The 27,171-nt window shown below is 44.3% G+C and overlaps 1 protein-coding gene across 2 annotated transcripts; it reads right to left on the bottom strand.

Annotated features, from left to right (window-relative positions):
- Nucleotides 1-3,044: 3,044 nt before the first annotated feature.
- On the bottom strand, nt 3,045-27,171 carry CPOX (coproporphyrinogen oxidase). 2 transcript variants are annotated; one of them, XM_056559311.1, is made up of 8 exons: nt 27,155-27,171; nt 24,989-25,073; nt 18,392-18,535; nt 14,326-14,436; nt 13,019-13,160; nt 10,252-10,470; nt 6,460-6,564; nt 3,045-4,450 (listed from the first exon to the last, which is right to left on the bottom strand). In XM_056559311.1, exons 2-8 carry the CDS (start codon nt 25,014-25,016, stop codon nt 4,363-4,365), a joined length of 837 nt encoding a protein of 278 aa, XP_056415286.1. In that variant the 5' UTR covers nt 25,017-25,073; nt 27,155-27,171; the 3' UTR covers nt 3,045-4,362. The 2 variants fall into 2 exon arrangements, with proteins under 2 accessions (XP_056415286.1, XP_056415287.1); XM_056559312.1 differs by lacking the exons at nt 24,989-25,073; nt 27,155-27,171 and adding an exon at nt 20,346-20,445.

Genomic DNA, 27,171 nt, shown 5'->3' with positions numbered 1-27,171 from the left:
GATGTGACTCTTATCAGGTTTCTTACCACCTGCCAGACTTCACTATATTACACCAACAAACCCCATAGATGAACACTAGAATGTATATGGAAGATTACGGCCGTCCGATACAGTAACAAAATGATGCTGAAGCGCTGGAATCAGGATGGAGTGTTATTTTGTGTGCAGTGTTCACATACTTGAATGAGAATTAAATAAGAACATTTCCTGGATCACATGTAAAAAAAAGGGGAATCAATGAGCGAATAAACTATTTCAGTGTACGAGATATAATTCCATGAAATGCATTTTAGTTAAAGTATCAATTATATGAAGATATACCCACCTTTCAAGTTTTCAGGAGGAAGGAGTGGTGGGGGAGGGAGAAGGCATGTACGCTGCTGCTTAAAGGGGAGCTCCGGTGAAAAACATCTTATCCCCTGTCCAAAGGATAGGGGATAAGATGTCTGATCACGGGGGTCCCGCCACTAGGGACCACTGCGATCTCCGGGTCAGGAGTGGCGGTGTCCGGAACACAGAAGCTTGAAGCTTCAGTGATCGCAATTTCATGTCCCCTCCCATAGACATGAATGGAGGGGGCATGGTGGCAGTAGTCGCTCTGTGCACGGATGACCAGGGTGCCTCTTTAAAAGGAAAATGGTCAGGCGCACTATAACCCGATACACCGGATTATAGTGCGGGTGAACAGGAGACCGATGCAGGGTCTCTGACTGCTATACCTACTTGCAGTCCGGAACCGCGATCCTCCAAAGGTCCCCCTCTTTCAGTGCTGACTTGTGCTCTGGAGGTAGGCACGCCGGCTGGATTTAAATATTGCTGAGCGCTGGCTCATGCCTACTGAGCACTCACGTGACCAACGCTTATGAATATTTAAATCCAGCTGGCGGGCCTACCTCCAGAGCACAAGTCAGCACTGAAAGAGGGGGACCTTAGGTTCTAGACTGCAGGTAGGTATATCAGTCCGAGACCCCGCATCGGTCTCCTGTTCACCCGCACTATAATCCGGTGTATCGGGTTATAGTGTGGGTGAACGGGTGACCATTTTCCTTTAACAATTTCTCCGTGCAAATGGAGCTCTGGGCATGCTATAGATTCCCTTCACAACATATGATGAGCTGACACAAGCCTTTGTATGAGCCTTTTACACAGGACATCATTGGCCTGTTTGGTCAGTGACCATCCCACACAATAGTATGTTTATATTTCCTAGTGGATTCACTTCAGGCTTTGGCTCAACAAAAAAAAAACAAAAAAATAATAATGAACACTAGAAAGATTTGACTGACACCAGGTGGTGATCAGACTGAACCAATGGCCGTACGAGGGTCTGGTATAGTAGCGGAGCCGCATTATTCATAATCCGTCTTACAGTGCATCTGGATGAATCCCTGCCGGCACACGAAGGCCATTGTATGGGATAACACACTTTGGTCCTCTTGCTTAACAGCAGATACTGAGGGAACAGTGTCAAATGTGTTTTCGTTGCTTAGCACTGCACTCTGCTATTCACATCTACTTCCCCATGGTTTTGTGGAGATCTGGATGGGTCAAACATCCAGGCAAAATGTAAATGATGGCACAGCAGACTAGGATAATGTTGTATGCCACCTCCAAGTGGTGTTGTCTATAGAACAGGGTAATATATAACTATTTCCTATGAAATTAGACCTGGATTTATCAAACGGATAAATGACACAGTGGCCCAGGATTTACAATAGAGCGAGACCTTTAAGACGACAATTTCTTTTTAAATGTAATTTTGGGTGATTTCTCAAAACAGAATGGTCACTATGGATAGTGTATGGTAGACTGAAGAGCGGTCAGACTATACAGTGTAAGGCTACGGTCCCACAGGAAATATGCTGCATATTCTGCACTGAGCATACACGCAAGGCTAGCCGGCGACCGTCCTGTGTGTTCAGTGAGGTTTGGGGACAGAGCCACGCACCGGCAACCCTACCACCAAACCTCAATGAGCACACAGGACTGCCACCAGCTAGCCTTGCGTGTATGCTCAGTGCAGAATACGCAGTGTGTTTCCCACTGCGCAGCACATTTTGCACAGTGTGAAATACATTGCGTTAGCGCTAGGTGGGACCATAGCCTAGGGCCGGGTTCAAACGACAGAATTTCTGCACTGAATTCTGCGTTTGAGTGGACACATGCACATTTGCGGACTGCTGGAGGTCATTTTTCAGGGCTCTGGCAGTGCTCCTTCTGCTCCTCCTTGCACAAAGGCGGAGGTAGCGGTCCTTCTGCTGGGTTGTTGCCCTCCTACGGCCTCCTCCATGTCTCCTGGTAGCGCCTCCATGCTCTGGACACTACAATGACAGACACAGCAAACCTTCTTGCCACATCTCACATTGATGTGCCATCCTGGATGAGCTGCACTACCTGAGCCACTTTTATGGGTCGTAGACTCCGTCTCATGCTACCACTAGAGTGAAAGCACCGCCAGTATTCAAAAGTGACCAAAAACATCAACCAGGAAGCATAGAAACTGAGAAGTTGTCTGTGGTCACCACCTGCAAAACCACTCCCTTATTGGGGGTGTCTTGCTAACTGCCTATAATTTCCACCTGTTGTCTGTTCCATTTGCATAACAGCATGTGAAATTGATTGTCAATCAGTGTTGCTTCCTGAGTGGACAGTGTGATTGACTTGGAGTTACATTGTGTTGTTTAAATGTTCCCTTTATTTTTTTGAGCAATGTACTAGAAATGAGCGAACTTACAGTAAATTCGATTCATCACGAACTTCTCGGCTCGGCCGTTGATGACTTATCCTGCATAAATTAGTTCAGCTTTCAGGTGCTCCCGTGTGCTGGAAAAGGTGGATACAGTCCTAGGAGACTCTTTCCTAGGACTGTATCCACCTTTTCCAGCCCACCGGAGCACCGGAAAGCTGAACTAATTTATGCAGGAAAACTGCCGAGCCGAGAAGTTCGTTACGAATCGAATTTACTGTAAGTTCGCTCATCTCTACAGTGTACATCCGGGCTAGAGTCTAGTTGTTGCAGTTAAGTAACACCACAATTCTGGTGGATGTGCAGTAATAATCGCAATGTATTAAGACAAATCGAAAAACTCATAAGAATTGGCAAAAGCAAAGTCACATTTAGATTTGTCATAAAAATATTTTTTTCATTTCATTATTGTAACAAATATATTCCTGTTGTACTTTACTGATCAAAATAAATACAAAAGTATAAAATAAGTTCAGTATATTCAGCCTAAAAATATCAGCGAACAAGGACGTAAAATATCAAGTCTAGTAAAATTCCCCCTTCCCTTAGATCCATCACATTCTTCTGGTGCCCGGCTGGTGAAGATCTCCTGGAGGGAATGCACCAGCATAAGCAGCACATGAGACCGGAAGAAAATACACTCAGAATAGAGGCTTTCTACATAAAGCCCTGTTCACACTAGGGAGATTCTGCTTGCAGCAGCCTCCCATTGATCTCAACAGAAATTCTACTGCCAAGTTCGAACTTCCAACAGGGAATTGGAATCCGGAGGAAGATTTAAAGGGGTACTCCGGTCGAAAAAAAGAATTTTTTTAATCAACAGGTGCCAGAAACAGATTTGAAAATTACTTCTATTAAAAAAAATCTTTATCCTTCCAGTACTTATTAGCTGCTATACACTACAGAGAAAGCTCTTTTCTTTTTGGATCTCTGTCCGTCCAGAACAGGAGCAAATCCCCATAGCAAACCTATGCTGCTCTGGACAGTTCCTGATACAGACAGAGGGGTCAGCAGAGAGCACTGTGGACAAGACAAAAAAAAAAAAAAATAATAAATAAATAAAAAGAAATCCAAAAACAAAAAGAACTTCCTCTGTAATATACAGCCGCTAATAAGTACTGGAAGGATAAAGATTTTTTAATAGAAGTAATTCACAAATATGTTCAACTTTCTGGCACCAGAAAAAAAATAAAGTTTTCCACCAGAGTACTCCTTTAAACATCTTATATTTAATAGGATCTTCTGGCTCTCTGCTGTTGTAAAACCACAACTCTTTTTGGCTGCCTGGGCGTGCTTGGAGTTGTGGTTTCAAAACAGCTGAAGCCACACATTAGAACTTACTGATTTAGGTACAAAGCACTACAATGATCATACACATAAGATTTCATAGCAACATATAGTGGTCATCACAGATCAAGTATAGCCAGATATATAAACAGAAATACACAGCATGGGGGGAGCCTGAGGATTTCAGGAGAAACAAGTCCAGCAGCAAGTGTGGGACATCACAGCTAAGGCACAGGTAGAGCAGGACAGAGCATCACTTCTTCCTATAAACATTGAATCTGCCATTTCTTCTTCCATTTACAAGAAGGTGTATAAAATTCTTAAGTCTCTTAATGCACCCAGTCTTGGGGTTCCCGCAGAACTTTGAGAATCTCAGCTTCTCGAGAATCTGGAGGAGGTATATGCATATATTCCCATCTGAAGAAAGAGCAACAAGATAAGTTACAGGCACTGTCCAAGGGCAAGTTGTATGAAATCTGTAGCAAAGTTTTTCCAAACATTTAAGATTTCCATTCATACTGCAGAAATGGCTAAAAATTACATTAGAGCCACAGCCAAAGTTTGGTAATCCCATTTATTTTACCTTAAATCATACAGGTATAGTTATAGTTATGCTTTATTGTAAAAATGGCAACAGGAAGTAGTCATTAGTTGTCACCTTTGCATTAGCCACATTAATATTCCCACACATTAGCCCAGATTTGTCAACCTGTCATTTTAGTTTCTTAATGGACTTCAACTGAAGTGAAACTGTTATCACTTTCATGCAGCCTGAACTACCAGTGATCAGAGTGGTCGCTTGGTGGTTTCTCCCTGCCCCACTAGCCTGGAAACGAGGATAAAATGACCATAAAAGCAGGAGTTTTGTCCGGCGCAGAGAGGAACCGTCAGAAGACAGGATAAAATCAAGGGATTTATTGAATGCAACTCGTTTCGGTGCGCATGCGCAGCGAAACGCGTTGCATTCAATAAATCCCTTGATTTTTTCCTGTCTTCTGACGGTTCCTCTCTGCACCGGACAAAACTCCTGCTTTTATGGTCATTTTATCCTCGTTTCTACTCTACTAAGGAGGGCTGCAGTGGACCGACTTGTACACTTCACGCTAAACCTTGTTGTGTGTGGGCGCACAACCAACTTTGGTAAGCGGCCTGGGATTACCTCCCTTCCCCCCACTCACAAGATCTGCTGATCCCGCACATGAGGCACCTTCTTCCCTTCCACTAGCCTGGAGTCAGATCTCTCCCTATACCACAACATGGAGAGATCCATCAGTGTCTGTGAGGAAGGCAGAAGCCAATGTAAAATTAAAATAAAACAAAAAACTGAAATTTTATGTGGATAAGTGCAAGATAATGCACCTGGGGCGTAAAAACCTTCAGGCAGAATATAGAATATTTGACACAGTCCTGACCTCAGTATCTGAGGAGAGGGATTTAGGAGTAATTATTTCAGAAGACTTAAAGGTAGGAAGACAATGTAATAGAGCAGCAGGAAATGCTAGCAGAATGCTTGGATGTATAGGGAGAGGTATAAGCAGTAGAAAGAGAAGTGCTCATGCCGCTGTACAGAACACTGGTGAGACCTCACTTGGAGTATTGTGCGCAGTACTGGAGGCCGTATCTCCGAAAGGATATAGATACTCTAGAGAGAGTTCAGAGAAGATACTACACTAGTACATGGATTGCAGGATAAAACTTACCAGGAAAGGTTAAAGGACCTTAACATGTATAGCTTGGAAGAAAGAAGAGACAGGGGGGATATGATAGAGACTTTTATATACATAAAGGGAATCAACATGGTAAAGGAGGAGAGGAGATTTAAAAGAAGAAAAACTACCACAAGAGGACATAGTTTTATATTAGAGGGGCAAAAGTTTATACAGTAATATCAGGAAGTATTACTTTACTGAGAGAGTAGTGGATGCATGGAATAGCCTTCCTGCAGAAGTGGTCGCTGCAAATACAGTGAAGGAGTTTAAACATGCATGGGATAAGCATAAGGCTATCCTTCATATAAGATAGGGCCAGGGACTATTCATAGGATTCAGATTATTGGGAAGACTAGATGGGCCAAATGGTTCTTATCTGCCGACACATTCTATGTTTCTACCGAGAAGCAACTTTGTAAATAACCTTAAAAGGATTATCCAGGATTAGAAAAACAGTTGATTTCTTATAAAAATAGCGCCATGTCTGTCCCCAGGTTGTTTGTGGTATTGTAACTTGGCTCCATTCACTTCAATTGAACTGAGCTACAATACTAAATACAGCCTGGTGACAAAGGTGGCGCTGTTTTGGAAGTAATCAGCTGTTTTTCTAATCCGGATAATACCATTAATTAAAAAGTATTCAATTTGTGTCTACAGCTTCTATGCAGACTTCTGTGTTTCTATGGTTACATACAACATAGCGACAGTAATTCATACCTGGCAGTCAGTGGCAGTGACATAAGAATGCTCTCAATCCTAGAGCCAGGGGTTGCAAGCCCAAATTTGGTTCCTCTGTCGTAAACCAGATTAAATTCCACATATCTGGAAATACAGAAAACAAAATGGTGTTAATCCTACTCGATTATACATGAGCTACAACAAGGTACCAAGCGGCAAGTGTGTGATGGGAATTCTATCTTTCCATGTTCTCCATAAGCAGGAATAATGTAACAGATCCAGGCAGAGGTGGAAAAGTCAAGACTCAACATTGGCTGTTCTGTAGAATATACCGTATTTTTCGCCGTATAAGACGCACTTTTTCTTCCCCAAAACTTGGGGGAAAAAGTCGGTGCGTCTTATACGGCGAATACACCCCTATCGCGGCGGTCTCTGCGGCCATCAACGGCCGGGACCCGCGGCTAATACAGGACATCACCAATCGCGGTGATGCCCTGTATTAACCCTTCAGACGTGGCGATCAAAGCTGACCGCCGCATCTGAAGGGAAAGTGACACTAACCCGGCTGTTCAGTCGGGCTGTTCGGGACCGCTGCGATTTCACCGCGGCGGTCCTTAACAGCCCGACTGAATAGCCGGGTTAGTGCTTACAGGACACCGGGAGGGACCTTACCTGCCTCCTCGGTGTCTTCTCCGTTCAGGGATCCCCTGTATGCGTGCGTAACGACGGCGACGGAGAGCGAGGATGCCCGGCCGGCAGCAGAGACGTTCCGGAGCATCGGGGACGCGGCAACACCGAAGGAGCGACATCCAGGGCAGCGGTGAAGGGTCCGGAGCGGCGGGGACACGTGAGCATTACCTCCTATGCAGTGGTCTTCAATCTGCGGACCTCCAGATGTTTCAAAACTACAACTCCCAGCATGCCCGGACAGCCGATGGCTGTCCGGGCATGCTGGGAGTTGTAGTTTTGCAACATCTGGTGGTCCGCAGATTGAAGACCACTATTGGGTTCAAAATCTTTATTTTTTTAGATTTTGCACCTATAAATTGGGTGAGTATTATACGCCGATGCGTCCTATAGGACGAAAAATACGGTAATACATCATTCTGTCTTTTCTAAATGGGGTAGAGATCGCAATTTAGGGGACACTAAAAAGGAGGCTCCATCATGCTGCAATAAGGTATAGATCTCCTGTCAGGACTGACAGCACATAAAACAATCTACTACTGAGGATGTAGAGAACCAAGAACTGATTGTACAGAGCGCCACCTAGTGTTAACATCCATGAAGTTATTCAGTGGCATCTCTATTTACAGACTGGGGAGATTTATCGAAACCTGTGCAGAGGAAAAATGGTGCAGTTGCCCATAGCAACCAAATAGCTTTTATTTTTCAGAGGACTTTTAAAAATTATAAAAAAATTTAAAAAAATGAACAATTTGACTGGTTGGTATAGGCAACTGCTCCACTTACCCACATACAGAAAATTCTAGATTAGGTTGCACTGCATCATGCTGCAACTGTATCTGCAGGGTGCAGCGGTTATATAATAAATAAATGTCGGAGATCGCAATGCACATGAAGCAGTAGTAAAACAGGGTTCTTGTATAGGCCTCACTGGCTTAGCACCCAGAGTTAAAGGGGTATTCCTGGGGAGAAAAAAAAATAATTATACCAACTGGCTTCAGAAAGTTAAACAGATTTGTAAATTACTTCTATTAAAAAATCTTAATCCTTTCAATAATTATCAGCTGCTGAAGTTGAGTTGTTTTCTGTCTGGCAACAGTGCTCTCTGCTGACATCTCTGCTTGTCTCGGGTACTGCACAGAGTAGAAGAGGTTTGCTATGGGGATTTGCTTCTAAACTGGGCTGTTCACGAGACAGGTGTCAGAGAGCACTTATCCAGAAAAGAACAACTCCACTTCAGCAGCTCATAAGTACTGAAAAGATTAAGATTTTTTTTTTAATAGAAGTAATTTACAAATCTGTTTAACTTTCTGGAGCCAGTTGATATAAGAAATAATTTTTTTCCTGGATAAACCATTTAGATCGGACAGAGGGGGGTGGGGGGGAAAGAGCTTTATTTGGACAACGCGTTTTGAGAGAAGTCTCCCTTCATCAAGTCCAACTTCCTTGTGGACCTGATGAAGAGAGGTTTCTCTTGAAACCAGTTGTCAGAATAAAGCTCATACATTTTTTTTTATTCTACTGAGTGTCCGCGATCCAACTTTCGGGAAGCCAAGCCAGTAAGTGCTGCACAAGAACCCTGTTTTACTACTGCATCTTTGTGGATCGCTATGGCATGCATACAAGGCTATTCCACAAGTGGTCTGGGCAGCTGCTGGATGAAGGGATTCTCATTATATACACTAAGTTAGATGTGGAGCCTTTAGCAAAACCCCTTGAGGTAAGCAGCCCATCTACATTTTTGTAATCCTGTAAAGGCCACTTATTGGTTACCGATACAAGGTGATTTAATTTTTTTTTTTTTTTTTTTGTGATTTCTGTCCCTTTTTTCTGTGTTTTTCCCCCCCAATAATGATAGTGTAGGGACTCGCAAGAGATTGAGGGGACCCTTGACGTGTGTTGCGACTGTGTATTTTGCCCAATATATCAACTAATACCTCATGTTTATCATATGAGTATATATTTCTTGTGATGTGGTCTGGCCTTGTGATGCTAGGGGAGCCCGGGGTGTCAGGGCAGACCGCCTGATTGAATAGTATGGTGCACTACACGTTATGTCACTGCCACCCCTGTAGAGGCCTTATCTGTGTGCAATTATAACACTAACTACCCCCCTCATGAGTAGGAGACGTGTGAGCGGTTGTTAGTCAGTATATATAATCCCCTTATATAGAATTGTGGCTGATCTACATCAAATGCCCTTGTATCAGTAACCAGTAAGTGGCCATATCATATTTTATATATTATTACATCCGTTTTTTTAAATCAGGTTTTTAACCCCTTTTTTGTAAAGCTGTACTAAAAAATGGATGTTAAAATAACCTGACAATAAGACTAGGTTCAGACTACGGAATCTCCGGGCAGAAAATTTCCGCCCGGAGATTCCAAGTGCGGCCAGCGCCGGCTGAATCAGTCGGTGCTAGGACCGCACAGACACTGCAGTCTCCAATAGACTACAACCCCTTTCTTCAGGCGGAAATTTCCAAGCGGATTTTCCGTTCACAAATTCCGAAGTGTGAATTTGTTAACGGAAACCCATTCACTATACAGTACATTTTAGTAAGCCAAATTTCCACCTGCAATTTCAAAGAAGAATTGCAGGCGGAAATTCCGTAGTCTGAACCTAGCCTAACTGATAAATGGATTTTTTTTTTTTTAAACATCTGGTTCCCATAGACTTCAATGGAAAATTTTAACGTCCAGTTTTTCACCATTTTTTTAATTTTTTATTTATTAGTGCATGTACCGTCTTTTGTGCTGGCAAAAATAACTGACATTAGTAAAAACGGATATACCTGATGCAAAAGGATGTTCAAAAAATCCCATTGACGTGAATGGGATTTTTTGATGGCCGTTTTCAGGACTTTTTGCCAGGAGTAATAACAGAGGTTTTTTTTACAGGATGATACCTGTTGTGTAAAATTTATATATTAATAAAATTATATATATATATATATATATATATATATATATATATATATATATATATATATATATATATATATATATATATACATACACACACACACACACACACACATACATATATACATACACACACACACCTCTATTTATAATGAATGTGGTATATAGGTGTCTTAACTGATGCAATAGTCCCTGCAATAGCGTCCATAGAAACCTTACCGCCCTCTTCTCAGCTGCTGCCACAATTTTTCCTCGGGGCTGAAGGAGTCGTTCTTGTGTTTGGTCACAATGGGGATGTAACAAGGCACGACAGCCTTGGCGCAGCTGTTTACAAACTGGAAGAGTTCGTCTCTGGATGCAGAGTCCAGATCATCAAAGAAGATGCCACCGACTCCTCTGCGTTCACCACGATGCTTGATGAAGAAGTAATCGTCACACCTGGGGGAAAAAAAATAAACAAATAAATAAAAAACCATCAGCAAGGGAATCTGGAGTCAACGTGAAGAAGTTGTAAGACCAAAAAGGATAAAAAAATAAATAAATAAAAAAAATAGATAAAACTTAAAGGGTAACTTTCATAAAAAAAAAACTTTTGATATATTCTAGATTAATGTATGCAGAATAACTTTCCAATTGCATGTTATAAAAAAAAAAAAAAAAAAAAAAAAAAAAAAAAAAAAAAAAAAAAAAAAAAAAAAAAAAAAAAAAACTTCTTTCCATTTAATTTTCCGCTTTTTATAAATTTCAGACTCGTGCTGGAGTCCTAAACCTCAGACTGCAGCCGGGACACAGACAAGCTCAGCACTGCTCCCTGTCTGTCAGACAGGCAGGAGCCAGCACTGTGCTCCTAGCACAGCAGGGCATACTCTTGACTCTGCCTTACTGCATTCCCTCATTCATTTTATATTCGAGCTTACATAACTTTTACTTCTCTCTGTACATAGCTGTTATGTTCACAGCCTCTATGCTGGGCCACGCCCCCCCTTCCTCCCTCACACTAGGACGGCTGAGTGAGCAGCCAAGAAGACAATGAATCAGGTAGAAAGAGGGGGGTTTTGAATGAAAAGAAACACAGGTATAGTGTCCGGCATTAACCCTGGGTCCTGGCTGCTGATAGCAGTGGGGCCCCACAGGGTTTGAAGCATTCTCCGCTCGTGAGAATGCTTTAAATCCCGTTAACGGGATCAGGGCGTACAGGTACACCCCGAGTCCTTAAAGAAGATATCCCATGCAGCAAAGAAAAAAAAAAAATACCTAGCCATTCCATAGTATATTCACCTACCACCTCTCTGACATTTTTGATTTTTTTTCCGGCCCCCATTCACCGGCTATTCAGCTCATAAATTCCAGTTACTTCCTGGTTATGGTGGCTATGCCAGGGATCTCAAAGACTACATTTCCCTGCATGCACTGCTCACATTTCCTGCTCTCAGCTGCCTGAGCAGAGAACTTGTTACCACCCCTAACGTATGTTAGTCACTCCCACATAACACTGAGCTCCAATCATAGCCCTATACAGCAGGGTGGCCACGAGGAAACAAAATGTAATCTCAGTGCTCAGAGAGAGGGACCCTGGAGTTGAAGCTGCAGTTTTACACTGTAAAATCACTCCCTCCCCCTCCTCCTCTCAATGAAACAGCTTTACAGTGGCCCAATCACCTCCCCCCTCCTCTGCCCTGCACTCCTCTCTCCCCAGTGCTTAGTGTGACAACTCTACTCTCCCTCCCCTCCATTCTCAGTGTGACAGCCCTACGCTGGCAGCTCCCTCCCCTCCCCCCTCTCCTCCGTTATCAGTGTAAAAACATTAGCAAGGAGAGGGGAGAGAACTATGATCTGAATCAGCCGGCATATAGGCAGTGCTGCTCAGCCAATCACAGCAGAACAGAGGGAGGACAGTGTGAATATTCATCAGATGGGAGGGGCTAAGGCCGAGCTCAGGCAGCTCTCTGCAGCACAGGGGTTTTCTGGGTAATTGTCACGTCACGGCCCCTGGATGCTGCTGATAACAGCCTGAATAGGGGGTCGAAAGTCACGAAAACCTGGAACAGCTGAATTTCCTGTCAGACAGAAGAATGCAGAGAAAGCTTGTTTCTAAGCAGCATTGGTAATGGAAGTGATTTACAATCCTATATAACTTTACCTTCTGCACTAAAAGCTGAACAATTGTTTACTGTGAGACTTGTCCTTTAAGGACTCGGGAACGGGGATCAGCAGGGGTTCTAGGAGTAACATTTCCACTGATTCAATATTTAAGGCCTTTTTACAGGCTAGGACATCATTTTTAGAAGCCTGGATAACCACTTTAATGATAAAGCTGATCATGTTTCACAATATAAACTAGTGGTTATGGAGGCAGAAATTTGGAGGGCAACTTGTCAGAAGTCTATTTGGGTTTCCTTCAGTTAAGTCTCCCATAACCTTAAGCTGATAACTGGGAACGATAGATTGAATTAATCTGCTTTAGGTTTAGCAGAACATATTGTATTATTATGTAAAGATCTGACAAGTTCCCCCTTACTGAAATGTTTCTGGAATGATACATTTGTCTTTCTACCAGAAGCAGTAGAGCCAGTGTTCTAGAGCTGCTTCTACATCAGGGTGTTACATGACACCAGTCAGCATGAAGCACCCCACCCTTGTTATCACAGGGGCACAAGCATCTTTTAACCGTTACTATCTCCTTGTAGAAGCTGCCTGTGCTGACAAATTGGTATATCATAAAAGCTAAGAAATCTTTGTGTGTTCAGTATGTAGAAGGCAAGAATAGACAGGTTGTCATACCAAGGGTGTTCACATTGCAACATCACCATGCGGAATGCTGGGTACTTATTCTTCCATGGAAAGGAGGCATGCAAATGTACTGCAATGCATCCGACACAGCCATCCATGTAGCCAAACATCACAAAAATACAGCAGTTGAACAATTGCTTTGTGAACAGATGTTAAATGCTTGACTATACCTAATGCCAGAGCAATGATCACCTACCACTTCTTGAACTTTGGGTAGAACCCTGGGTTATGTTTGTCACATGCCTCCTTCAACGTCTGATGGAAGTGGACCACATCATTCTGGTTCAGATAAGTCGGCGTCAAGTCGGTCCCACCTCCAAACCACCACTGCTTGTTACCTGAAGAACAGATTAGCAGACATGGTCACGGGTATCAAGTGGCAAACAACAGCATAAAATAAAAATCAATCAATCTATGGCCTTGGGCACATGGAAAAAAAACCTTCAGCTAAATTTTGGAGCAGAAATCCTCCATGCTGAAATGAAACAGAGGTATGTGCATACGAATATATATATATATGCTCACACACACGCTGCTGCTAGGGATAACAAGCAATGTCCTTAAAGAGTACGTTCACACGTACATAATTGGCAGCAGGTTTTCTGCAGAGGAAATTCCCATTGAAGACAATGGGTAGCAACATAATCCATTTACAGATTTTCTGCTGAGAAAAAAAACCCACAGAGGATAATGGGGAAGATTCATCAAAACCCGTGCAGAGGAAAAGTTGGCCAGTTGCCTATAGCAACCAATCAGATCGCTTCTTTCATTTTTGAAAAGGCCTGTGAAAAATAAAAGAAGCGATACGATTGGTTGCTTTGGGCAACTGGTCAACTCTTCCTCAGCACAGTTCTTGATGAATCCCCCGTGTGTGTGTGTGTGTGTGTGTGTCTGTGTGTGCGCACGTACCCTTAGGGTAGGTTAACACAGAATGGATCCGCAGCATATTTTACTATGCGGATCTGCCAATGATGGACCCCAAGTGTTCCTCCAGCTGTGCCTGCCTGGGTGTAGCAGCAATCCACCGCTACGAGCAGCTACACAGCGATCTGCAAGTCGCTGCAAACATGCACAGTGTATTCCCCCTGCTCCCCGGTTTAGGCCAAAAGTAGCCACGATGTGTGAGAGTACACCGTGCATACACACGGCAAATCACAGATCGTTGTCTGCTCATAGCAGCAGATTGTTGCTACAAGCAAGCACAGCTGGACGCAAACTGTAGGGTCCCTCATCGGTGGATCCGCAGCCTAAAATACCCTGCGGATCCGTTCCGTGTGACCCTACCCTAAAGTAGAATGACATACTTGACATACTTGTTGCAGAAATTTCTGCAACTATCCTTTCAATCAAACATATCCCTAGTAAGATAAAAAGGAAAGACTTTCCAGCTGTTAACATATCTTCTGTGAGTAAATCCAAAAAGAAGATTGTTGACAAAACTTTATAAAATGTCAATCACATCTGTCCAAGCAGCATCACTTTGATCTCATTCTTTATACTTACCATCCGCTTCCTCAATTTCAAAGTATCTGTAGTTAAAGTGAATTGTGGGAACATGTGGATTTTTAGGATGGATGACAGAACTTACTCCCATAGCACAGAAGGGAAGTTTTCCTATAGGGAAAAAAAAAAAAGTAATAAATAATTATTCATTGACATCAGAGGCAAACAAACAGTTACCACCAGTCCTATAAAGTGTTCCCAGCTATGCAGAACAGACACTGCCGGCTTAGTTTGCGTATACATTTCAGTAGAGTCCTAAATCCCCTGTTCAGGCTCCTGTCTTCCTTTTGGATCAGTCATCACATCAATACCTTACAGTCATGGGCTGTACTCCAGGTATCACCGCTCAGTGATGGTAGCCAAGATGTCCAGTGTATGGTCCATGACTGCCAAGACCAACGGGAAACTGAACGGGGTTGGATCAGAGATGTAAATAACTGCTAGTTTATTTTAATTTATTTGGGTCTCTTACTAAAGGAAAAAAAAAAGAAAAAAAAAAAAGAAAAGAAAAAACATGCTTTAACTAAAGCACATGTTCACCTCTGCATACAGGAGACACGTCTGCACACTGACAAAAGATGAATCCCACAGAGTGTGCTTGGCTGACCACCACTGCCACTTTATCCCAATTCTTTGACCTCCTTATTCAAACAGCTGAATGCCAACCGTATACCTACATATGTTTCCTGGGTGATGTGGCACTGGCATGCATGGTACATTACAACCTATTAGTAAAAGAATTGTATTGGGCAGAGTGCACCGGCTTTACTACGACAGTACATTTTGTTACTGGAGTAAAATAGTGCAACTCAAACCAGCCATGCAAATTGAACCTGGCCAACCACCTAATGTGTATGTGGCCTCCAGACGACAGAAGAGTTGGGCATGTTGAATATTAACACGCTCAATACCTCTGTTGGAATAGATAAGCTGCCAGAGATGCAAGTCATCATAAATGGTAATCTGAGAAAGAACTTCTAGTTTTCCTCCCTGCTGGGTCAAATTTTAGCTTTAAAAAGGGGTACTCCCGTGGAAAACTTTTATTTCTAAAATCAACTGGTGCCAGAAAGTTAAACAGATTTGTAAATTACTTCTATTAAAAAAAATCTTAATCCTTCCAGTACTTTTTAGGGGCTGCATACTACAGAGGAAATGCTTTACTTTTTAGATTTCTCTGATGTCATGACCACAGTGCTCTCTGCTGTCCATTTTAGGAACTGTCCAGAGGAGAATATGTTTGCTATGGGGATTTTCTCCTGCTCTGGACAGTTCCTAAAATGGACAGCAGAGGTCAGCAGAGAGTACTGTGGTCATGACATCAGAGAAATCTAAAAAGTAAAGCATTTCCTCTGTAGTATACAGCCCCTAAAATGTACTGGAAGGATTAAGATTTTCTAATAGAAGTAAATTTACAAATCTGTTTAACTTTCTGGCACCAATTGATTCCGGGGGGAATTCCGCGGTGCAAACTTTAACATTAGTGTGAACGGGTTTCCGTGAGACCCGTTCACACTGCGGCATTTCAGCGGCAGAGATTTCCGCCGCTGAAAGTGTTCCGCGCAAAGAAAATGTTCATTCTTTGAGCGGATTCCGCGAGCACTGCAGAGCCGTCAATGGTGACGGCTCAGTGCCCCGCGGCACTAGCGCCGGAGTACCTCCGGCGGCCGCCGCCAGGCGGAAGCTCCGCTCGCGGAATTCATCCGTGAGAATTCCGACGTGTGAACGCACCCTAAAGGTGAACGCCCATGCATTTTGAGAAAGTAGTAATCAGAATCCAATTGATCTCCCATTCTGTTCGGTGCACACTACAGATGTTCTGTAGCGAACCTCTGACGTGGAACCCAGATTCAGCTGACAGAAACCGGTTTATTCTTTTGGCAGAATTCGCACACCCTTCTTAGTCAATGGGACTTCTTTCAGACACTTCTAACAGTGGTAAAATAAGCACCAATTCCAGGGAAGGGCAGATCCACTGAGGAAATCCCTTACTGAATATACTCATTGGGAAAGATTTATCAAAACCTGTGTAGGAGGAAAGTGGTGCAGTTGCCCATAGCAACCAATCAGTTCACTTTCATTTTTAAAAAGAGGCCTGTGAAAAATAAAAGCGGCGCGCCGATAGGTTGCTATGGGCATTAATCTTGCCCATTGTGCAATTCAACACAGATTTCTCTGCTGCAAAGTCTTCCAAGTTTTAGGTCTGGATTTTGTCACAGAGGGGGAGATTTATCGAATCGTGTGCAGAGGAAGAGTTGACCAGTTGCCCATAGCAACCAATCAGATCGCTTCTTTCATTTTTCAGAGGCCTTTTTTAAAAGTGAAAGCAGCAATCTGATTGGTTGCTATGGGCAACTGGGCATCTTTTCCTCAGCACAAATCTTGATGAATCTCCAGCTATATACATATGTGTCATTTATTGTACTATACCAGTGGTCTTCAACCTGCGGACCTCCAGATGTTGCAAAACTACAACTCCCAGCATGCCCGGACAGCCGTTGGCTGTCCGGGCATGCTGGGAGTTGTAGTTTTGCAACATCTGGAGGTCCACAAGTTGGAGACCACTGTACTATACTATACAGTGCCCTGGAAATAACAATACTGATGTTTATATCCAGTAACAGACCCCATAATGCCAAACGCTCTACAGCAAGGATCCTCCACTTATGTTCTTTTCACCCTGAATCCAGTGCTAGAAATCTACACCCTAAATACACTTGTTTTAAAGTTCTCCTAATGAGATCTCCTCATAACAAGCTCCCGCACCACCCACTGAATGACCCTTTGGACTTCTGACTGGAGGGAGGTACAGGACGGTATTCACTGAATGTGGCTGATGGAATCACATGACTTGTTCCATTCCTCTATGGAAAGCAGGTGCAGGCTTCATACCAGACCTCCATAATGGTGGTTTCCCTCCAATAGCTTATGCTGTACATCGGGCCACTATTAATATCCATGTATGGAGTAGGGCTGGGCGGTATACCGGTTCATGCCGAAATTTTTGACCTGCACGATATGAATTTTTCCCCATACCGCAAAACCGGTTTGACCCGCGAGCGCTGTTCTGTCTCCCCCCCCCCCCCAAATTAATATTTAGCCCAGCGCTGCACGGTTCCCATCAGGGTTAATACTCACCCGCAAGAGCTGCCCTTCTCATCCTACTGTTTGTTGCGGCCACTGGCGCTGACACTCTATACCAGTGGTCTTCAACCTCCAGATGTTGCAAAACTACAACTCCCAGCACGCCCGGACAGCCGTTGGCTGTCCGGACATGCTGGGAGTTGTAGTTTTGCAACATCTGGAGGTCCGCAGGTTGAAGACCACTGCTCTATACTGTATCCCTATGCCCGGGCTGCAAAAGGTAAACAATAAAAACTTTAACTCACCTTCCCCGTCGGTCCGGACCGGCTTCCTAGGGAATGGAATGTCGGAAAGCCGTCAGCCTATCACCGTCCGCAGCGATGTTCTGCCGGTGATAGGTTGAGCCCACTGTCATGTAAGAAGCCGGCTTCTTACATGACAGTAGGCTCAGCCTATCACCGGCCGAAGCAGAACATCACTGCGGCAGGTGATAGGCCGACGGCTGTCCGACGTTCACGTCCCCAGGAAGAGCGTAAGGCCAACGTAGGAACACGCGTTAAAGTTTATTTTTGTTTACCTCTTGCAGCCCAGGCATAGGGATACAGCTATAGAGTAAGCGGCCGGCGGCCGCAACAAACAGAGGAGGACGAGGAGAGCAGCGCTTGCGGGTGATGCGAGTAGTACCTCGATGGGGACAGTGCAGCGCTGGGCTTATAATTAATTTGGGGGGGGGGGGGAATACCGTTATATACCGTGGAGCCGCCATAAGTTTAAAAAATACTGTGATACACATATTCGGCCATACCGCCCAGCCCTAGTATGGAGGAGGTCTGATCCCCTGGAAGAGTGTGATCTCTGGCAGGAAATCTGCAGGATGTGTAACATTAATTTTAGTTAGGGACCTGTGTGTACAGTTAGGGACTTGTACAGCAGTGGAGGAGGTGAATGTTGTCTGAGGGTACAGCCCAGGCTGACATCTATTTACCATCTTTAGTTTTCATGTCTTTCCCACGGCTTTTCATCTGCTGAATGGCCTCCGCGGACAGGTAGCCGTAGACCACTGACACGTTGACGCCAGCTTTCTCAAAGACTTTGCCATCCTGCAGGACACAGCTGACTCCTCCACCACCTATAGAGAAAACAAGAGGAAACCCTGAGAGTGTATTCACACACGGACAGAAATGAAGATACAGACACAAAACCCTCAGCTGCAGTGACAGATAAGGCTGCATTCACACCATGTTTTGTACATACGGGTGCCGGATCCGGCGGGGGGAGGGGCAAACCAGGTGCTCCAGGACCCCAGCCGGATCAGCCCGTGACTACATTTACTTTAATGACCCGACCGGAGTCAAACGGTGACTCCGGTCGGCTCAGTTTTGACCCGTATGCGGTTTCCTTTCCGGACCTAAAGCCGTAGTATACTACGGTTTTAGGTCCGTAGTGCAAGACTACAACTCCCAGCATGACCCGATATTTAGTGTTACAATACAGCTTCAAATGTTCCTTGGTGTTTCCCCAACTAGGGTGCCTGCACCTGTTGCAAAACTACAACCCCCAGCATGCCCAGCCAGCAGCTGTAGTTTTGCAACAGCTGGAGGCACCCTAGTTGGGGAACACTGCACTAGCTGCTGGGAGTTGTAGTTTTGCAACAGCTGGAGTTCCAGTCTGGAGATAACTACCACAGAAGAGCAACTGAAGTTGCATTGTTAGAGCATGCTGGGAGTTGTAGTTTTGAGGGTACTTTCACACTGCGGAATCTCCGCTTGCGGAAATTCCGTCAGGCGGCCCGCCTGTGACTCGCGGGCCACTGTGCCGTCACCATTGACGGCTAGGCAGTACTTGCAGAATTCCATGCAAAGAATGTTCTTTCTTGGCGCCGAACAATTTCAGCGGGCGGAGTTGTCCACCGCTAAAATTACGCAGCGTGAACGTGTCTCGCGGAAGACCCATTCACACTGATGGTACAGTTCACTGCGCGGAACTCCGCTCTCAGAATTCCACAGTGTGAACATACCCCGATACCTCAAAAGAGCCACAGGTTGGAGAACACCAATGAACAATTGAAGCTGCATTGTAACCATGAGTCTCAGACTTGCTGGGAGTTGTAGTTCTGCAACAGCTAGAGAGCCAAGGGTCAGGGGACACTAAGGAACAAGTTGTATTTCAACACTAAATGTCAGATCATGCTGGGAGTTGTAGTGTTACAGCAGCTGGACAGGTTAGAGCAGTGGTCTCCAACCTGCGGACCTCCAGCTGTTGCAAAACTACAACTCCCAGCATGCCCGGACAGCCGTTGGCTGTCCGGGCATGCTGGGAGTTGTAGTTTTGCAACATCTGGAGGTCCGCAGGTTGGAGACCACTGCTATAGAGGAAGAGGTGGATGAGGCCAGACTAATCGATAACAGATCCGTGTCGTGTATGTCTCGGTGTATTGATTAGCAGTGCCTGTCCTGAGTAGCGGTAAGTATATTACAGGACAGGGCACGCTGGTACTTGTAGTGCTCCGCGGCACTCACCCTCCGCTCTCTTCCAGCGGTCCACAGTGAAGCGTGCTCCCCCGTCCGCCTGCTCCAGGGCCCGGCACACCTCCGCCTGGGTCTCCATGATCATCAGCTCCATGCGGCTCTTCATGTCGTTCCCCTCCCGCCGTAGAGTCTCCAGCTCGGTGATCGGCGGAGCCATAAACCCCGCAACGCGCTTCTCCAGATCCTCCCCGGGATCGACCGAGGCCATCTCCGCCCGCCGCAAGTGACTGTACCCCGCCACAAGCCCGGCTGTCACCGCGGCCCCCGCAGCCACCAGCAGAGACGGGCGCCCGGAGGAACGGGGAGCAGCGGCGTGCACTGCCCGGGCACCACCGCACATGGAGGGCAGCGGGAGCCTCCCCCGGCCGACCCGGAATACAGCCCGCAGCGCCATCAGTCTAATGTACGTACCGGGCACAGCGGGTACACCTATATGTACGGTGACAGCCGCACGTCTACTGTAGGGGGCGGAGCCACAGGGCTGCCGGGAACTCTCCAATCACCAGCAGGGATAGTAAGTCATGTGGGAAGAGATGGTTGCCGGGAGTTGTAGTTTTATGTCCTGAGCCGCTGCTCAAACCTTTGTACAGTAGTAGTCAGTCTGGAAAAAAATAAAAAAAAATCTGTCTTATTTGCCCATAAGCAACCAATCACAGCTCAGCTTTTATTTTGCAATTTGCTCATAAAAATTGAAAGCTGTGCTGTGATTAATTACAGTTTTTGATTATCTCCTCAATGTATTTTTTTTAATGAAAAATTGGCACTTTTCCTACTAAGGCTGAGTTCACACCATTTAACAGGACTCAAACATGATCTGTGGCGCTTCAGTGGTGTTACTAGTGCTGGTGTCACCCGGTGTGGTAGAAAATGGTGTCACCCCATATACCCCCCAAGTAATTCATTAGCTGTAGTGATGGACCTGAGTGGTGTAGCTTGTAGAAAATTATTTCCAGTACAGTAATCAAATACAGTGATCCCTCAACTTACAATGGCCTCAACATACAATAGTTTCAACATACAATGGTCTTTTCTGGACCATTGTAAGTTGAAACCAGACTCAACATACAATGTACAGACAGTCCAGATCTGTGAAACCTGTCAATGACTGGAAGAACCAACCAATCAGAAAGGGGAATTTTACTGGTAAAACCCCTGTATTACTGAAGCGTATGCACTGACTGATGTCTGGTAGTGCCTTCTACAGTACAGGGAGGTATTGCATATTCTGTACTCTTTACCTGCACCGGGGTTACCTGCTCCTTTGGACACCAGGTGAGGGGGGCTCCATGTTACTTTTTCAGGACATTGTGTGTACTGTACAGGACCCCGAAGAAGATCCTGTCCTCTACATAGACCAGTGTTTCCCAAGCAGGGTGCCCCCAGCTGTTGCAAAACTACAACTCCCAGCATGCCCGGACAGCCAAAGGCTGTCCGGGCATGCTGGGAGTTGTAGTTTTGCAACAGCTGGAGGCTCCCTGCTTGGAAAACACTGACATAGACAGTGATTTACAGCTCCCAGCAGATCTTTCTTACTTTTATATGTAAGGATTTGCTTTATCTATATTAATTATCTACTTATTTTTCTTTAATTCTCACTTTTTCCTATTTTTGGATGACATTTTGGGGCTTTAGAACCAATTCCCAGGTTTCCATAGAGTTCTGGTCTCAACATACAATGGTTTCAACATACAATGGTCGTCCTGGAACCGATTAATATTGTAACTTGAGGGACCACTGTATACCAACTGCAAAGTGAGGGGAAAGTGCTAAAGAATTTTTTTTTTTTTTTACTGTTTAACCCCTTCATGACCCAGACCATTTTCACCTTCATGACCCAGACCATTTTCACCTTCAGGACCTGGCCATTTTTTGCACATCTGACCACTGTCACTTTAAACATTAATAACTTTGGAATGCTTTTACTTATCATTCTGATTCCGAGACTGTTTTTTCATGAAATATTCTACTTTATGTTATTGGTAAAATTTCACTGATACTTGCATCCTTTCTTGGTAAAAAAAAATCAAAAAATTTCATGAAAACCTTGAAAATTTAGCATTTTTCTAACTTTGAAACTCTCTGCTTGTAAGGAAAATGGACATTCCAAATAAATTATATATTAATTCACATATACAATATGTCTACTTTATGTTTGCATCATAAAATTTACATGTTTTTACTTTTACTTTTTACTTTGCCAAGTTCTGGCAGGCCCTCTGTTCACGTCTTAAAATCAAACTGGACTTTTCTTCTGCCTACCATCCTCAGACCAACAGCCAGGTTCAGAGAGTAAATCAAATCCTTGGAGACTATCTTCGTCATTTTGTTTCAGCTCGACAGGAGGATTAGGTCGACCTTTTACCTTGGGAGGAGATTCTGAGTCTACACAAACTTCACCATTCTTCATAGTCTATGGTCATCACCCTCGTCCTCCTCTTCTGGAGTGCCCGCTGTTGATGACCAATTACAGGATTTTATGACCATCTGGCAAGAGACCCGGCGCTCTTTATTTCTCGCCTCCTCCTGTATGAAGTCTCAGGCAGATAAGAGAGAAGACTCCCTCCGACTTACTCTCCTGGCGAGGTTATGCATCGATTCAATCCTGTGTCATACAAACTTCATCTGCCTTCTTCTTTGCGAATTCTGAACTCTTTCCACGTCTCCCTCCTAAAGCCTTTCATATCAATCAGTTTTCCCAAAAAGACATCACGCCTACTCCCGTGTCCGGTTCCTCTGATGTCTTTGAGGTTAAGGAAATTTTAGCTACTAAAACCGTTAGAGGGAGACTGTATTTTCTTGTGGACGACTGGAAGGGGTTCAGTCCTGAAGAAAGGTCCTGGGAGCCGGAGGAGAATATCTTGGACTGTGACCTGGTCCTTAATTTTCTGCAACCTAAAAAAAGGGGAAGACCAAAGGTGGGGGTACTGTTACATCTTGTGCTCCGGTCAGACATGATGGCTGCGAGCGCTCTCCTGCGCCGTCCTCCTCTGCCAGAGGTGCCACGGTTCGCATGGCGGGATGTGCCTGCATGCGAATGCTGGGCCGTTACTCACCTCCTGCTTCCTCCGCTGTCCTAGGTCACCGGCGTGTGTGTACCCACCATCTAGGGCAGGCGCAGGCTTTCTGTGATTTAAAGGGCCAGTAGGCCATTAATTGGTTACTGCTGATCGCTGATACTATAAGTGTCAGAACTTCCTGTTTCCCCTTGCCGGATCTTTGTGCTCATTAGCAAAGAGAAAGCGTTCCAGTTCTGTAGTGCCTTGCTGTGTTCTGATCTCCTTGCTTTGTTCCTGACTATGCTCCTGTGCCGCCTGCCCTGACCTTCTGCTTTCCCTGACTACGTCAGTGCCACATGTCACCTCGGCAGCCTGTGTGGACAAGTCGTGCCAGGGGTAGTGACCTAAGTGCCACCTGTGGCAGCAAGTCCGTCCCACTTTGCGACGGCGGGCTCTGGTGAATACCAGCTGCACCTTAGACTGCACTCCCTGGTACGGTCCATGCCGTCATCCACACAGGTTCAGTGGATCCACTTCTAGTGCCACTTACAATCTGTACTGGGACCAATTTTGTTCAATATTTTCATTAGTGATATTGCAAAAGGTAAGGTTTGTCTTTTTGCTGATGACACAAAGATATGTAACAGGGTTGATGTTCCTGGAGGGATACGCCAAATGGAAAAGGATTTGGGCAAACTAGAAGAATGGTCAGAACTCTGGCAACTGAAATTTAATGTGGATAAATGCAAGATAATGCACCTGGGGCGAAAAAAAACCTTGGAAAGAATATAGAATATATGAGGAAAGGGATTTAGGAGTAATTATTTGAGAAGACTTAAAGGTAGGCAGACAATGTAATAGGCACACTGATTTTCCACGGACCGTCATTATTAGCAATGCTTCACATGAGAAACAACAATACAGGTGTACCTATTATTCACATAGGTCACTGGTCACACGATCCCATGTATAGGTCCTGTGTTAATACAAGTGACATTTCATGCTGGTACAATTACGGAGAGTCCTTGTACAGTTTGCAACTATCCAATATATCTTGTTTGGTCTTGGACAGGGACACTATAATAGCCAAGGATCAGGTCTCTGATGGGTGCAATACTGCTAGCACTGATAATTGCTTCCAGCATTGTGCATCCTATCGGTAATTGTACCAGCATGAACTGTCACTTGTATTAACACAGGACCTATACATGGGATCGTGTGACCAGTGACCTATGGGAATAATAGGTACACCTGTATTGTTGTTTCTCGTGTGAAGCATTGGTAATGGTGGCGGTTCGTGGAAAATCAATGTGCCGTTTTTGTGGAATTATTGTTGTTTTAAAGAGCCTCCATTAAAAGTGAAGTTTTAACAATTATTGTCAAAAGGTTCCCTGATGCTATTACATGTATTGTTAACTGGGAGACCTCAACAGGTGGTGGCTTATATCCCACAGTTTTGAAAAGACAATGTAATAGAGCAGCAGGAAACGCTAGCAGAATGCTTGGATGTGTAGGGAGAGGTATAAGCAGTAGAAAGAGAGAAGTGCTTATGCCGCTGTACAGAACAGTGGTGAGACCTCACTTGGAGTATTGTGCGCAGTACTGGGAGGCCGTATCTCCAAAAGGATATAGATACTCTAGAGAGAGTTCAGAGAAGATACTAAACTAGTACATGGATTGCAGGATAAAACTTACCAGGAAAGGTTAAAGGACCTTAACATGTATAGCTTGGAAGAAAGAAGAGACAGAGGGGATATGATAGAGACTTTTAAATACATAAAGGGAATCAACACGGTAAAGGAGGAGAGCACATTTAAAAGAAGAAAAACTACCAGAAGGACATAGTTGTATATTAGAGGGGCAAAGGTTTAAAAGTAATATCAGGAAGTATTACTTTACTGAGAGTGTAGTGGATGCATGGAATAGCCTTCCTGCAGAAGTAGCTATAAAAGATAAGAAATATAGCGCTCCATGGTGTAATGAAAAAAGCTGATGAAGCTGCTGTAGCAGTGAAACGCATTGCATGTTGGGCGAATAAACGACTAGCACTTTATTTACCTGTTGGTTCGGCTATGTCCTGCGCCATTTGAAAGCCGGCATTCCACCGAAGCCCGTCTTCTCATCCTTCCTGCAGAAGTAGTCACTACAAATACAGTAAAGGAGTTTAGCATGCATGGGATAGGCATAAGGCTATCCTTCATACAGTGGGGATCAAAAGTTTGGGCACCCCAGGTAAAAAATTGTATTAATAGGCATAAAGAAGCCAAGGAAAGATGGAAAAATCTCCAAAAGGCATCAAATTACAGATTAGACATTATTATAATATGTCAACAAAAGTTAGATTTTAGTTCCATCATTTACACTTTCAAAATAACAGAAAACAAAAAAATGGTGTCTGCAAAAGTTTGGGCACCCTGCAGAGTTAATATCTTGTACTGCCACCTTTGGCAAGTATCAGAGCTTCTAAACGCTTTTTGTAGCCAGCCAAGAGTCTTTCAATTCTTGTTTGGGTATCTTTGCCCATTCTTGCTTACAAAAGTCTTCCAGTTCTTTGAGATTTCTGGGCTGTCTGTCACGCACTGTTCTTTTAAGGTCTATCCATAGATTTTCAATTATGTTGAGGTCAGGAGATTGTGAAGGCCATGGCAAAAACTTCAGTTTACGCCTCTTGATGTAATCCCCTGTTAATTTCGAGGTGTGTTTAGGATCATTATCCATTTGTAGAAGCCATCCTCTCTTTAACTTCAGCTTTTTCACAGATGGCATCAAGTTAGCATCCAAAATTTGCTGAAATTTTATTGAATCAATTTTTTCTTCTACTCGTGAGATGTTCCCTGTGCCACTGGCTGCAATACAACCCCAAAGCATGAGTGATCCACCCCCATGCTTAACAGTTGGACAGAGGTTCTTTTCATTAAATTCTGTTCCCCTTCTTCTCCAAAAGTACCTTTGCTCATTCCAGCAAAAAAGTTAAATTTTAACTTCGTCGGTCCAAAGAACTTGTTTCCAAAATGCATCAGGCTTGTCTATATGTTCATTTGCAAAGTTCAAATGCTGAATTTTGTGGTGAGGACGTAGAAGAGGTTTTCTTCTGATGACTCTTCCATGAAGACCATATTTGTACAAGTATCTCTTTATAGTGGAATAGTGTACCACAAATCCAGTGTCTGCCAGACCTTTCTGGAGGGATTGTGCAGTCAAACGTGGGGTTTGAATTGTTTTTCTCACAATCCTGTTTGGTCTGATATTTTTCTTCCAGCTCTTGCTTTAACTTCCACTGTTCCTGATGACTGCCATTTCTTAATTACATTCCGAACAGAGGATATTGACATCTGAAAATGTTTTGCTATCTTCTTATAGCCTTCTCCAGCTTTGTGAGCGTCAACTATTTTCAGTTTCAGATTTCTAGATAACTGCTTAGAAGAACCTATGGTGCTGATTGTTGGGGCAAGGTCAGATCAGTCTGGGCATTTAAAACCTTTGAGATTGACATCACCTGGTCTTCCCAGATGATGATTGAGAACAATCCATGACACTGACAGCTGGTCTCAGCTTTGCAAAGGGGGCAGTGCATGCTATAAATTCTGCAGGGTGCCCAAACTTTTGCAGATGCCATTTTTTTGTTTTCTGTTATTTTGAAAGTGCAAATAGGATTCCGATTGTTGGGCAGACTAGATGGGCCACATGGTTCTTATCTGCTGATACATTCTATGTTTCTATATAACAACACATTATATATGGTAAAATCTTCTTCCTCACCATCCCCGGGAAACGTTCCTATCTGTAGGGATCGTGAGTATATGCAATTTGGAATGTGTCTCCTCTGCCGACCCATAGACAGCCCCCAGGGTGGGGAGCCATCCATCATTGCTCTGCTTTCTCTGCATAGAGAGCTGACTTTTTATTCCTCTGGGATGCAATGTAACCAAAAATCAGCAATTCTAGCCTTTTTTTTTTTTAACACTGTTCACTGTACGGGAGTACGTCCTAAGTCCGGTCCCTGTCTATAACGCGGGGTCCCGGCGCCTATTCACAGCCAGGACCCGCGGCTAATAGCGCGCGGCCGCGATCGTTCGGCCACGCGCTATTAACCCTTCCGATGCTTTGAGCGCCGCATCGAAAGTGAAAGTAAATGCTTCCCGGCTGCTCAGTCGGGCTGATCGGGGTCATCGCGATAAAATCGCGATGCCCCGATCATCTACCCGGAGAGAAGAAGGTCCCTACCTTCTTCCGTCGGCGTC

This window comes from Hyla sarda, chromosome 2, assembly GCF_029499605.1.
Source record: "Hyla sarda isolate aHylSar1 chromosome 2, aHylSar1.hap1, whole genome shotgun sequence".
In the NCBI taxonomy this organism is placed as follows: Eukaryota; Metazoa; Chordata; class Amphibia; order Anura; family Hylidae; genus Hyla; species Hyla sarda.
Note: the sequence above shows the minus strand (reverse complement) of the source record. Positions and strands in the feature narration are given on the sequence as shown.

What these genes read in the sequence shown, in the direction of transcription:
- CPOX (XM_056559311.1), bottom strand. Translation starts at nt 25,016, where the DNA reads ATGGCGCAGGACATAGCCGAACCAACAG. An exon ending in GGACATAGCCGAACCAACAG is followed by an intron (nt 18,536 to 24,988) that starts GTAAATAAAGTG and finishes TTTTCTCTATAG; the next exon opens with GTGGTGGAGGAGTCAGCTGT. An exon ending in TACCCAAAGTTCAAGAAGTG is followed by an intron (nt 10,471 to 13,018) that starts GTAGGTGATCAT and finishes TTTTTCCCCCAG; the next exon opens with GTGTGACGATTACTTCTTCA.